Here is a 12,473-nt window from a genome sequence, read left to right as displayed (position 1 = left end):
ATATAACAAAGAGTGAAAAATTTAAGGGGGTCTGAATACTTTCCGTACCCACTGTATATATATACAGTATATATATATATATTTTTTAAATATACAAAAAATATATTTGCTAAAATATGTTCCACAATATATATTAACGTAAATATATTTTCTACCAATATATGGCCATATTTGGCCAAAATATATTTGTGACCCTGGAGCACAAAAGCAGTCTTAAGTCGCTGGGGTATATTTGTAGCAATAGCCAACAATACATTGTATGGGTCAAAATTATCAATTTTTCTTTTATGCCAAAAATCATTAGGATATTAAGTAAAGATCGTGTTCCATGAAGATATTTAATATATCAAATAAATATATCAAAACTTAATTTTTGATTAGTAATATGCATGGCTAAGAACTTCATTTGGACAACTTTAAAGATGATTTTCTCAATATTTAGATTTTTTTAGTACCCTCAGATTCCAGATTTTGTATCTCAGCCAAATATTGTCCTATTCTAACAAACCATACATCAATAGAAAGCTCAATTTCAAAAAATTGACCCTTATGACTGGTTTTGTGCTCCAGGGTCACATTTGATATATTTAGTATATTTTGCCCTCCATATATTTCAATCTGAGAAAATACATTCGCATATGCCATTTTTTGCTATTTGTTGTCTATAACATGTAAGAATATATTACAAATTTGAATAAAAAAATGTATAAAACCTAAATGTTGGCTACTGTAAGATTGGAAATGTATTTTCTTGCCCATTAAATGCATTTTGAAATATATTTTGGTGTATGAAGGTTGAAACTAAATATATTTTCAATTTTATCTTCACTGTTTACAAAATATATTTGACATATATTTAAAATATGTTTTGGCCAGAGTATTTGATTGATTGATTGATTGATTGATTATTTTTATTTATTTATTTATTTATTTATTGATGTATGGTTATGTATGATATTGAAGCATGTGACAAAAATATTAAAATCACTGTAACACAGACCAAGAGTTACTTTTTTCATAAAACAGCAATATGATAAAAATGCATCTATATTTATTAATAATAACTAGTATTAATGCTAATTAACAATAAACAATTATTTCGCCAAATAAGTAGATAATATGTACACTAAAAAACAACAGTTGTGTAGGATTGTATCTTTGAAACAATTTTGACTCAGAAATTGCGAAAAAAGAATTCACAAATAATAAAAGAAACAAGTAACACATTGAATTAAAGTGCTACAAATACTGTAACACAGGCCTAGAGTGACTTCTACTTCTATAAAACAGCAGCGAATGGCAATATGATAAATTACTATATTAATGATTAATGTTTATAAACAATAAACAATTTGTTTGCCAAATAATTAGTTTGATGGCTGTCTGTGGTTGCCGGGCAACATACCCCATTAAAATAGAATTTAATTAAAGTTCAGAATGTGGATCATCCAATCATATTTTAAAGCCAGAGCTACTGTCATAAAATAATATATAAAGTACTACAGTATTAATAAATGTTAAATACACCAAAAACGTACTGTAGCTTTTTATTTATTCAACAAGGACATATAAAAACAGAAAAAGAAGCCAAAATAGGAACAGAATATTAAAAAATAAAATGAATTTATATTGGTTTAAGCCTGGACTGGCCTTGCTTTGTACAAACAAACAAATAAAAGTCACAAATAAAATCACACACACACACACACACATACACACACACTCACTCACTCACACACACACACACACACACACACACACACACACAAACACGCACACACACACTCTCTCTCACACACACACACACACACACACACATGCAGCAGCTCACACAGAATTCTCAGGTCGTGCCCTTATTGTGTTGCATGGCTTTGGTTTCATCCTGACAAGTGGTAATTGATTCCGCTGTAGGTTGCGCCGGCGGTAAGTGGGGCACGATCTCCAGTTTCACTGAAAACAAATCGCTCTTTTCTGCGGCCTGACCTTCCCTTCCCTCTTCTGTCCAGACCTCACGCTCGTCTCAATCACTCGCATCCTCAGCATCATGTGTGCTGCTATACAGTCTCTTCTGCTCACCCAAAAAATACAGTAAAAACAGTGATATATCATTACAATTAAAACAACTTTTTTCTGTGTGAATATTTGTTAAAATTAAATTTATTTCTGTGATCAAAGCTGTATTTTCAGCATCATTACTCCAGTCTTCAGTGTCACATGATCTTCAGAAATCATTCTAATATGCTGATTTGCTGCTCAAGAAACATTTCTGATTATTATCAATGTTGAAAACAGTTGTGCTGCCCAATATTTTTGTGTGATACATTTTATTTTTCAGGATTCACGGATGAATAAAAGGTAAAAAGAAAAGCATTTATTTGGAGTAGAAATCGTTTGTAACATTATAAATGTCTTTACTGCCACTTTTCATTAATTTAATGCATTTATGTTGAATTACAGTTTTAACTACTTTCAAGAACAACAACAACAACTTTGTTGTTTGACGTGAACACAAAGGCCAAAATTACTATTTTAAAGACTGTGACAGAATTTAAAATGAGCTCAAAAGAAAAAAAAACAAGCAAAATGAAGGTCACAAAGTTAATTTTAAAATGCAATAAAATGAATAATAAATAAGAAGAAAGTACAATAATTACATTCATTAAAGTAAAATAATGCAATGCAATGCATCACAGTTTAAATCATGTTCAGTGGTCTAAAATACTGCAGGATAACCATCAGTTTAAGATGATCTTGTTTCCATCTCTCACTTTGACATCACTGCCCTCTAGTGAAGGACTTCAGCAAATGACCAGGAAAAAGACTTGATTATCCTGAGCTGAGAGGAAAAAACATAACAAATCACAACTAAACTAAAAATAAGTAAATAGATAAATAAATAATGGAAAATATTTTAAAATATTAATATAAAAAAATTAAAACAAAAAATATAATATATATTTTTAAATATATATATGTTCTAAATATTAATTTGAAAAAATTCAGACAGTAGTGAAAACCCTCTATAATATAATGAAATATTTGTGATTTATGTTGCAAAAAAGAAAAATGCTCTATACATCTCTACATGAATATTGCAAAAAGTTCATTGAAATGGACAGCCAGAGTGTTGGGTTTTGTTCTGGATCCTCCAGAATCTGGTTTCAACTCTAACACTGTTATACAAACAAACAAACAAACAAGAAAAGGCTACTTTCTTGGCCACGGCAGGGACACATTTCCTTTGGAGAGACAGTGTGTGTCAGGACACGAGTTTTGACGCTGCCTCACAGAAGTGGTGACTGTGCTCTGAAAGGGTAATGAGTTGCTGGATGCTCTCAGGTCGGCTTCTCCTTTCCCAGCAACCTCCATTGAGGCTCTGATCCTCCGTCTCTGACTGCATTCCCATCCCTCTCTCCTGACACCACGGCCAGAGCAAACACAAATCACTTCCAGCAGGAACACACACTGTTTCTCACCCAAACTTTACAGCTTTTATTACTTGCATCCTAAAGTAATTTGCTTTATTGGAGATTCTTGCATATGCAAGGTTCTAGATATGAATGATTCCTCAAATCATGTGACTATAAAATGGGCCAAAATGCAGAGGAGACCTGCGTGGCTGCGTTTCCCAAAAGCATCGTAAGCCTAAGTCGATCGTAGCTCCATTGGTTTCAATGGGTCTACGATGTAACTAAGCTTACGGTGCCTTTGGGAAACGCAGCCCAGAATAGACTTTGGCCAACAAAAAAACACCCAGATCACCCTGGCAACCAATAAAAGTAGAACATACCAGCTTTTGATTGCTCCTTGAAATTATGTCACTTCCTGTTCCTTATTTCATTTATGACAGCTCAATTTTTGTAGTAGGTACTGCAGTGTTGTTATTGTTAACCAAAATCATAGTAAAACAATTTGAATCATTAATTGGAATAAAGCTGAAATAAAATATAAATATTAGATTTTAAAAAATGTAGAAAAAATTTGAACTTCAAATTTTAAAATGTAAAATTAAAATAACATAACAATAATAATAATGTAAAATAACAATAATAATAAAGCACATGAGAAGTTACTACAATACATTTCAAATAATAATAAATATTATACTAATATATAAATAATAGTGTAAATAAGTGGTGTGACAACATCAGTACTCATGGACTCATGGACATTATTATTTTTATCATATAAATGTGATTGATTTAGAAAACCAAAACCGATTTTATAATGGCAAAGCTATTATATCTATGCATATTTGTTTAAAAATATTTTAAATAGAACTTCATGACTGCCTATATAGACATGTCAAACTGCATATATTATTTCTAACAAAAACACTCTTATATAAAAAAAAAATTACACTATAATTGCATGAAATATTTTTTATATAAGTTTATAATTTGTTTAAACGCACCAATACATTTATTTTCTCATGAAGTGCAGAACGCATCCTACATTTCAGTTCATGCTAATTTCATGAAGAAAAACTTAAAAATGACAAAGTTAAAGCTCTAAATTAATTAAATCTGTATTAATATTGTAAACAAAAAGAAGCTGTAAATAAAAGCTAATATGAATAAATAATATGGAAAAAATACTAAAATAACACTGAGCTACTGTAAATAAGTGATATGATGACATCAAAACTCAAGGACAAAGGTAAATTGCTGTTTCATTTTGAAAAATGTTTTGCATAAGTGTGATTGATCACATGAAATGATGGTGACCAATGCATTTGTCTTCTCATCTTTCTCGTCAGATGCGTCCTGCACTTCAAGTCATGCTAATTTCTTCTCATATGCATGAGGGCTATTTGCATTGGCGCACACATCAGACGTCGTCCGGATTTGGGATGGCCCTTTTGACCCCGTCGAGGAGTGGACAAAGTCATCGGGTGCACTGCTGTGTAAGCAGTGATAAGGCACTTCTTAATGTGTTTGCACAGAAGCTGGAGTAAAAAGGGCCTCTGACGCAGAAGGGCCCACAGCCTGCCGCCGCCTCCACAATGGAGACCCCAACGCCAAACACGGCCCCAAATGTCACACCACGCCTGGACATGGCAGGGAGGGATGAGCGGCCTGATTGGACGGTGTCAGTGTGGGTGTCTCGTTTTAAAAGGCCCGGTGGATGTGGCGTGACGGTAGAGGAAGCGCGGCGTAAAATACTGTAAAGTGCAACACACTTGACAAGCCTTCTCATCTTAGAGGCGCATCAGTGCAAAAGAGTGCGGCAGGTGTACGATTTGCCATTTTGAGACAGAAAATTGAGATTAATTTAGCTCTCATTCACAGCTGGACGGTCTCACCTTCAGGTCACTGAGATGTATAAGGTGGACATGCTGAAACTATTGACCACAGTTGCTCTGCTGACTGTCGCTTCGGTGTTGGATGCTGCTCCGCTGATGCCTGGAGAACCAGCTGATGGAGGTGAGGCAGGTCAAAACCAGCTCACAGTTTACATTCATGCATTTGGTTCAATAAGGTGCTTTTATTTAAAACTACTTACATTGCATTCCATGTGTACATTTAATTAGTGCATGCACTTCCTGGGAAACGAACTAATGACCTTGTCGTTTCACTGCAAGAATGATTTTCTTTCTCAGTATTTTTCCTGTTTTTCAGTACAAATGTTCTTAAATAAAGACACATTTACTTGAGAAGTAAAATGGCCATATAGGTCTATTAGAAATTCAGTTTCTAATAACTTTAACTTTATTTTATCACTTATTTACACATTGTTTGCTGAAAAATCTTCCAAAATTAAGTGAGTTTATGCTTAAAACAAGGAAAAAAATAAAATAATACAAGCAGAAAACAAGCCTTTATATTTTGAGTCATTTTCCTCAAATAAATGTATCTTGATGTAATAATGTTTAGATGTTTGTAATGGAAAACAAGACAAAAATATTAAGAAACTTTTTTTTTTTTTTTTTGCATTGTAGTGCCATGCCATATTTCTGACTCAAGTCAAGTCAGATTTATTTATATAGTGCTTTATACAATACAGACTGATTCACAGTAAGAAACAGCGTTCGTGTTAATTCACCTAAATTCATCAGGGTTTTTGCAGCGATGCCATAGAATATTTTTGGTTCCCCAAAGAACATTCTGGTGGGCGGTTCTCAAAAGAACCATCTTTTCTCAGTGTTAATCTGAAGAACCTTTTTCCACTAAAAAGAATCTTTTGTGGATTGGAAAGGTTTACATGGATGCTAAAGGTTCTTAATGGAAGCATTGATGCCAATAAAGAACCTTTATTTTTAAGAGCGTAGAGGAGACATTTGAGATATTAATGAGATCTCATTTGTGATTTCTCCGTCCTGTGAGATGTTAGTTTCACTGTTGTCAAGCCTACAGACTCAGAGATGGCGCTGGACCAAGATAATTAGTCCAGTGGCGCCAGCTCTTGTGGTCTTCTGTTGGTCTTGTGCTGTCCGCACTTCCAGTGTGTGTGCAAACCTTAAATCTGCCTTCACATTCAGGTTTCCAGCTAAAATTGGCTCAGGAGTTTCAAGTAGGGTTATGAATTAGGTCATTAAGTCTCAGCGGATCTCATTTAGGTTAATTCTGATTGTCTTACAGAACTTCTTGACCTGGATGTGCGCGCACTGTGCACAGTATCTTCACCATGCAACAATAAAGCAGCTGACAGGAAACGCTCTCAGAATGTTCTCTCAATGTTATGAACAAGCATTCTTCCAGTTACATTAATAGAATGTTTGCTTAAAGTTATCTGACATTTAATAATGTTCTCAAAATGTAAAATGGAATGTTCCTTTAACATTCGCATAACCAAAAATGTTTCAAAAAAACTTTTTTTTAAAAATCAGAGAACATTTACAATGTTTTCATAACTTAATGAGAATGTAAATGCACATGCACAAACAGTGTTCTTAAAATAATAAGTTCACTACTGCTAAAATAATCACTACAATTCAGGTCATGCTAATTTAGTACCATATGCATGTATGGAATCTGGTGCACTTTTTCATTGCAACAATGGTCATGACTGCCTTTAACAAGGGTGATAATACCACTCGTATTTTATCAAGAGGCCCTTCAAAGTGTTTTTAATGGAGTGATGGCAAGTTTAGTGTTTACAAACGTCTTTTTTTGTATTTCTGAGTCCAAAAACCCCACCTCTGACATCACCGAGACGCACTGCGGTCGTCCTAACAACTCGCTGACTTCCACAAGACTTCTGTAAACATGACTGCAGGCAGAGAGCGGCTCCACATGTGTTTGTACATGAGTGTGAACACGCAGTTTGTCAGTGTCCACCTCTAAGATCAGAATGATGATGAGGACAAAAGGCATTTATCATCTGTTATACCTTGTATGTTTGTCCAAGCCAAGAAAAGGCCTTTTAAGGGATGTTTGAAGTTTGGGATGTCTCTCTTTTCAAGGTTCTGCAGGGTGTTTCAGTGCATTGGCATTCCCATTGACTTGTTTCTATGGGTATGGGAACAATTCCGTGTCAACAGGACTTAGATCGGTATGCCACTAAATGAGACAAACCCTTTCAGAGGGGATGCATCATTCTGGTACCAACCATAAACTGGAATTTTAGAGACATGCAAACACTTTACTGTAGCTGAAACTAATTCAATTGCATTCCATTGAGCTCCAAAGGAGTTTAAAAATGAGGTTAAAGGGTTAGATCGCTCATCATTTACTCACCTTCGTGTTTTTTCAAACTTGTATGACTTTGTTTTTTCATGTGAAACACATACGACGATATTTTGAAGAATATGAGGTCCGTTCTCATTGACTTCCATTGTATTCTTTGTCTATATGATGGAAGTCAATGGGAACCGAAACTGTTTGGTTAACAAAAGTTCAAAATATCAAAAAATTCCAAAAAAGAAAGAAAGCCATACAGGTTAGGAATGACACCAGGGTGAGTAAATGATGAATTAATTTTCATTTCACCAACCCTTTAAAGCAGCTGCATTGTGATGCTTTGATAACTTTGTGAATCATTTCTTTCAAACCAGTATTTTGGAGCATATCAAACTGCCAAAGTCACATGATTTCAGTAAGAGATTTTCACACATTGTTACTTCACAATTGTTTCAAAATGTTTCGAAATGTCAGTGGTTTGCCATTGGGACAGTGAACCATTGAACCAGTGTCTAATAGGGCACTAATAATAGTCTCTAACTGGCCTGTTTAGACTAGCCAAAAAAAAAAAAAAAACATTTATGCATGTTTTGGCTTGAGTTTTGTTGCATTTACACAGTTTTGACCAGCGTGTGGCGTTTCGAGCACTACGAAACGGTAAACCATTGGTTCAATTGAGTCAACGCTTCGGAAAAGTTCGTTTACTATTTAAAATCATTCTGATTGTACACTGACTTCTAATAAGGCGAATGGTTGTTTCTTTCCCATGCTTCCCGCCAAATGTGGAGAGCGGGTACGGAATTCTGCGAAAAGGGCGGATTGCTTTTTGGCTGCAACACATAACTGAAAGTGGCTCCAAAGTCGCGGAGCTACAGTTGCTTTAACGGATTTAAAAAATGCCTTAAAGTATCGGTATTTCCTTCCAGATCCACAGAGGAATATTGAGGAAAATGCAGCACAAGTGACGAGGATTTTCGAGAAGCTACTGAAGACCAGACCAATGACGACATTTCCAGCCAGAGATGGAAAAACCGTAGTGATGAAAGCATTAGACGAAATAATCACAGTGACAACTATCCCAAATATCAGAGACAAAACCTTAGACACGGGTGTCAATAATCCATTAAAGACACTAACACTTCTTTCTGATGGACACGAGGAGATTCGTGATGGATCTCTGAGCATTGACCGCACAAACAGTTCACCCGATTCCCGGCGGCAAACAGAGAAGAACAGACTGTTCAGACTGTCAAAGCTGATTGATTCAAACGAGCACGGCGACGCTCCATCAGCAGCCGAACAATCAGATCCGGCCGCTCGAGAGGAGCTGGTGAAGATGCTGAGTGCACTTGAAGAGCTTCACAAGTTAATGAACAGCACACTGAGCCATCGAATCACCTTCATAACCAGAGGTGTGTCAAAAATAGACATTTTAAAAAGATTTCATTTTGTCTGTTTCAAATAAATGCTGTTCTTCTGAACTTTGTTTATCTAGGAATCCTGAAAAATTAAATGTATCACTTTCCACAAAAATATTGTGCAGCACAACTGTTTTCAACATTGATAATAATCAGAAATGTTTCTTGAGCAGCAAATCAGCATATTAGAATGATTTCTGAAGATCATGTGACACTGAAGACTGGAGTAATGATGCTGAAAATTCAGCTGCGCATCACAGAAATAAATTACATTTTAACACCTATTCACATAGAAAACACCTATTTTAAATTGTAATAATATGTCACAATTTTCACTGTTTTTTCTATTAGTGTAATTGTAAAGAAAAATTAAAACCATTAATAATATTTTTGCTATTTGAAATAAAGTTGAAATTAAATTGATGAAATAATTACAAATGTTGTCTTTGCAACTAATTGAAAGAAAGTTTAAGCTTAAGTATTAAAATTACTAAAACAAATAGAACTATTAAAAAAAATTAAAATGAAAAAAGCATATTAAAATCGACTTGAACTTAAACAAGTAGTAAAACTGAAAATATAAAAATAAAATCTTAATACAAAATATTAATACTGTAATAGTATATAAATAATATTAAAATAATAATAATAACACTAGTATTTTTGATCAAATAAATGCAGCCTTGGTGAGCAGAAGAGACTTCTTTCAAAAAACATTTAAAATCTTACCGACCTCAAACTTTTGAATGATTTAATATTGAATGCAATTTAGTTTAATTAAATCTTGCCTCTTATTGTTTTTGTTTTTTTTCTTCGTCAAAGGAAATAGCAACGGACGAAGTACTGGGAAGAAGAACAAAATGGTATGATCAGATATTAAAATAAATAAATAAATTATATTTACAGTATATTTATAAATATATAAAAAGTCCAATTTGTGCTTTATGCTATAATTAGTGTTTTCTAACCTGCAGACAGTTACAGATGGAAACCTGAAATCCACCACAGCGACCTCTATAGACGGCGGTGGGATTTCACCGAAGGCCAGCACTGACCAAATGGATCCCAAACTCAACGGAAAAGCCTTTAAACAGTCTCTTCCATCAGCTAAGAAAACCAACAAGCGAGGTATGATGCAAACCAACTGGTCTGGATAACAAAAACTTGCCATGTGCATGATAAAAAATAAAATAAACTGTTTATCTTTCTCCAAAAACAGTGTGCTTCTGGAAGTACTGCTCTCAGAACTGAGATGAGCAGCTCATTTCTCCCTCATTTCACCAAGCAACAAATCCTGTTCTCAAACAGAGATGCTTAAACTCTTCTCAAAGGACCACCAATAACACGACTGACCCCTCTGACCTCTGTGACGTGTGTACCTTTGACTTTGTGCACGAAATACTCTTAACGCTCTTCGCTGTTGCAAGCTCCAATAAAAATGACAAAGCATGCAAAAAACTACTGTGATAATAAAGAGAACTTTATTTTTCTACAGTTATCTCTCTCGGTGATCATTGCAAAATAAGACCGTATTTAAAGAGTGACGTGCGTCACTGTACTAGCGTTTGCACAAGTTCTCCGAGCGCAAACGTAGAGGTCACTATGGTGATGATGAGGTAGCAAGTCGACTAGAAAGACAAGCTGTTGATATTACGCCTTTGAAATTGATCTGATTGCTCAAAGAGCTGCGGTTGCTTGGGTGACGTTCACTGAGTTCCTGCAGAATACAAGAGAACGAGTCAAAAGAAGTTCAGCACCACCAGAGTCTTTCATTTCGTTCGTCTCTCGTATCAAGCTCTCAATCTTCACATGACCCTCGTTCATCACGGGGATAGGAGATTAAAAACCATGAAGACTTAATGATGAATTCTGATTAGTTTAATTAAAGTCTTCTCGTCAGAGCTTCATAAGGCGTTCCCGCAAGGTTACGTAGTTGCATAAATAGCGTGTTTTAACAAGTTCTGTGCATCGATTAAAACAACAACAGCAATCAAATATAAAGGAAGAAGCAGTTTCATCCTAAACTTGGAAAGTCAAAACAATTACAATCAGTAACGTAATTAGTAAACGTGTGGATAATAGCCTCGTGTGATGATACAAAAGGAGAGTTTCATTAAACATATATGGTGGTGATATTGTAAAATAAACAGGATTTCTTTAAATAGAAAATGCAAATAGAAAATGTGTGAAAATATGCTGGCCTGACCAGAAGAAGCGTAAGTAAATATTCAAATATGCAAAAAATAGAAAGAATAATCCAGAAATATAGAGATCCATAGCTTAAAGGTGATTGAGATTTGGTCAAGGCCTTGGTGAATATAATGAATGTGCCATATCTAGTCTATCTATATCATCTATGAAGACAGATCAATTGTTAAGAGTATTTTATCTCTGCGTCTGGTCTTATACTATTTTCCTGGCCCTGCCATTGATTGAAGGAAAACGTATGCCAGTCTACTGATTTATGATCAATATACCATAGTATTAGTGCAGCTCCACCAGTGAGCGCACGCACACACACACACACACACACACACACACACACATACACACAAGCATGTGACGGTGCTCTGAGCTACCAGTACTTGTCTGGTCATCCTGAACTATTTGATCTTTTTGGCGACGTCCAGGTAAGCGAACTCGATCTCACGCTCAGCAGGACAGGTGTTCATGAACTCCTCTCTCTTGTAAGCATTATTCAAATATCGCCAAACCCCGGTCATCTCAGCAGGAATCTCAAAACCCCTGTACTTCCTGGCAACAATCTGCAACACAGAGTATGGAGGCGGTAAAACTGGAAATCCAGCATATGCATTTTTGCCGAGTAAAAATGTGTGCATGCCAAAAACACTGGCTCTAAAATGTGTGCGAAAATATTTTTCATAAATTGAAATAAAATTAAACAAAACAAATATAAATATAATTATTAGATGAAAAATATAAAGTGGCAACTAACTGAAATAAATTAAGTTTATAAATTTAAATACTAAAATTACGAAAACTAAAACAAAAAAATGCTAAATACACACACACACACACACTAAAAATAACAAAAGCAGATAACAAATTACTAAAACAGAAATAAAAATCAATAAGAGATAAATAAAAATATATAAAAAAGTAATAATACTTTTTAAATAAAATGTCAGAAGCTCACATTAAAATTTCTAAAACTAAAATTAAAATGAAAACTTCAAAAATAAAAGCCAATTCAAAATATTAATAAATACTATAATTAATAAATATTAATAAAGACTATAAATGTAATAAATAGTACTAAAACAACACTACACTATCCTCAATAACCATAGTCAAAAAGTCCTAAAGAAATGTGTACAGAATTGCAAATGAAATTCCCATCATTATTCGTAAGCAAAAGTATCTTAATGGAGTTAAACAAGATCCTGATATCCACTAAATTCATATACAATTT

General features: G+C 34.4%; 1 protein-coding gene across 1 annotated transcript; it reads left to right on the top strand.

Annotated features, from left to right (window-relative positions):
* Window positions 1-4,673: 4,673 nt before the first annotated feature.
* On the top strand, window positions 4,674-10,301 carry LOC107698908 (uncharacterized). Its single transcript, XM_016500043.1, has 5 exons — window positions 4,674-5,426; window positions 8,549-9,034; window positions 9,863-9,903; window positions 10,015-10,168; window positions 10,260-10,301. Exons 1-5 carry the CDS (start codon window positions 5,321-5,323, stop codon window positions 10,289-10,291), a joined length of 819 nt encoding a protein of 272 aa, XP_016355529.1. The 5' UTR covers window positions 4,674-5,320; the 3' UTR covers window positions 10,292-10,301.
* The last annotated feature ends 2,172 nt before the right edge of the window (window positions 10,302-12,473 follow it).

Source organism: Sinocyclocheilus anshuiensis, unplaced genomic scaffold (assembly GCF_001515605.1).
Source record: "Sinocyclocheilus anshuiensis isolate Anshui unplaced genomic scaffold, SAMN03320099.WGS_v1.1 scaffold1854, whole genome shotgun sequence".
Classification (NCBI taxonomy): Eukaryota; Metazoa; Chordata; class Actinopteri; order Cypriniformes; family Cyprinidae; genus Sinocyclocheilus; species Sinocyclocheilus anshuiensis.
The sequence above is the reverse complement of the archived record's forward strand: the minus strand, read 5'-3'. Positions and strand labels throughout refer to the sequence as shown.

Coding starts and splice junctions, on each gene's coding strand:
- LOC107698908 (XM_016500043.1), top strand. CDS start 5,321: ATGTATAAGGTGGACATGCTGAAACTATTGACCACAGTTGCTCTGCTG. Junction 9,035..9,862: donor AATCACCTTCATAACCAGAG/GTGTGTCAAAAA, acceptor TCTTCGTCAAAG/GAAATAGCAACGGACGAAGT. Junction 10,169..10,259: donor TAAGAAAACCAACAAGCGAG/GTATGATGCAAA, acceptor CTCCAAAAACAG/TGTGCTTCTGGAAGTACTGC.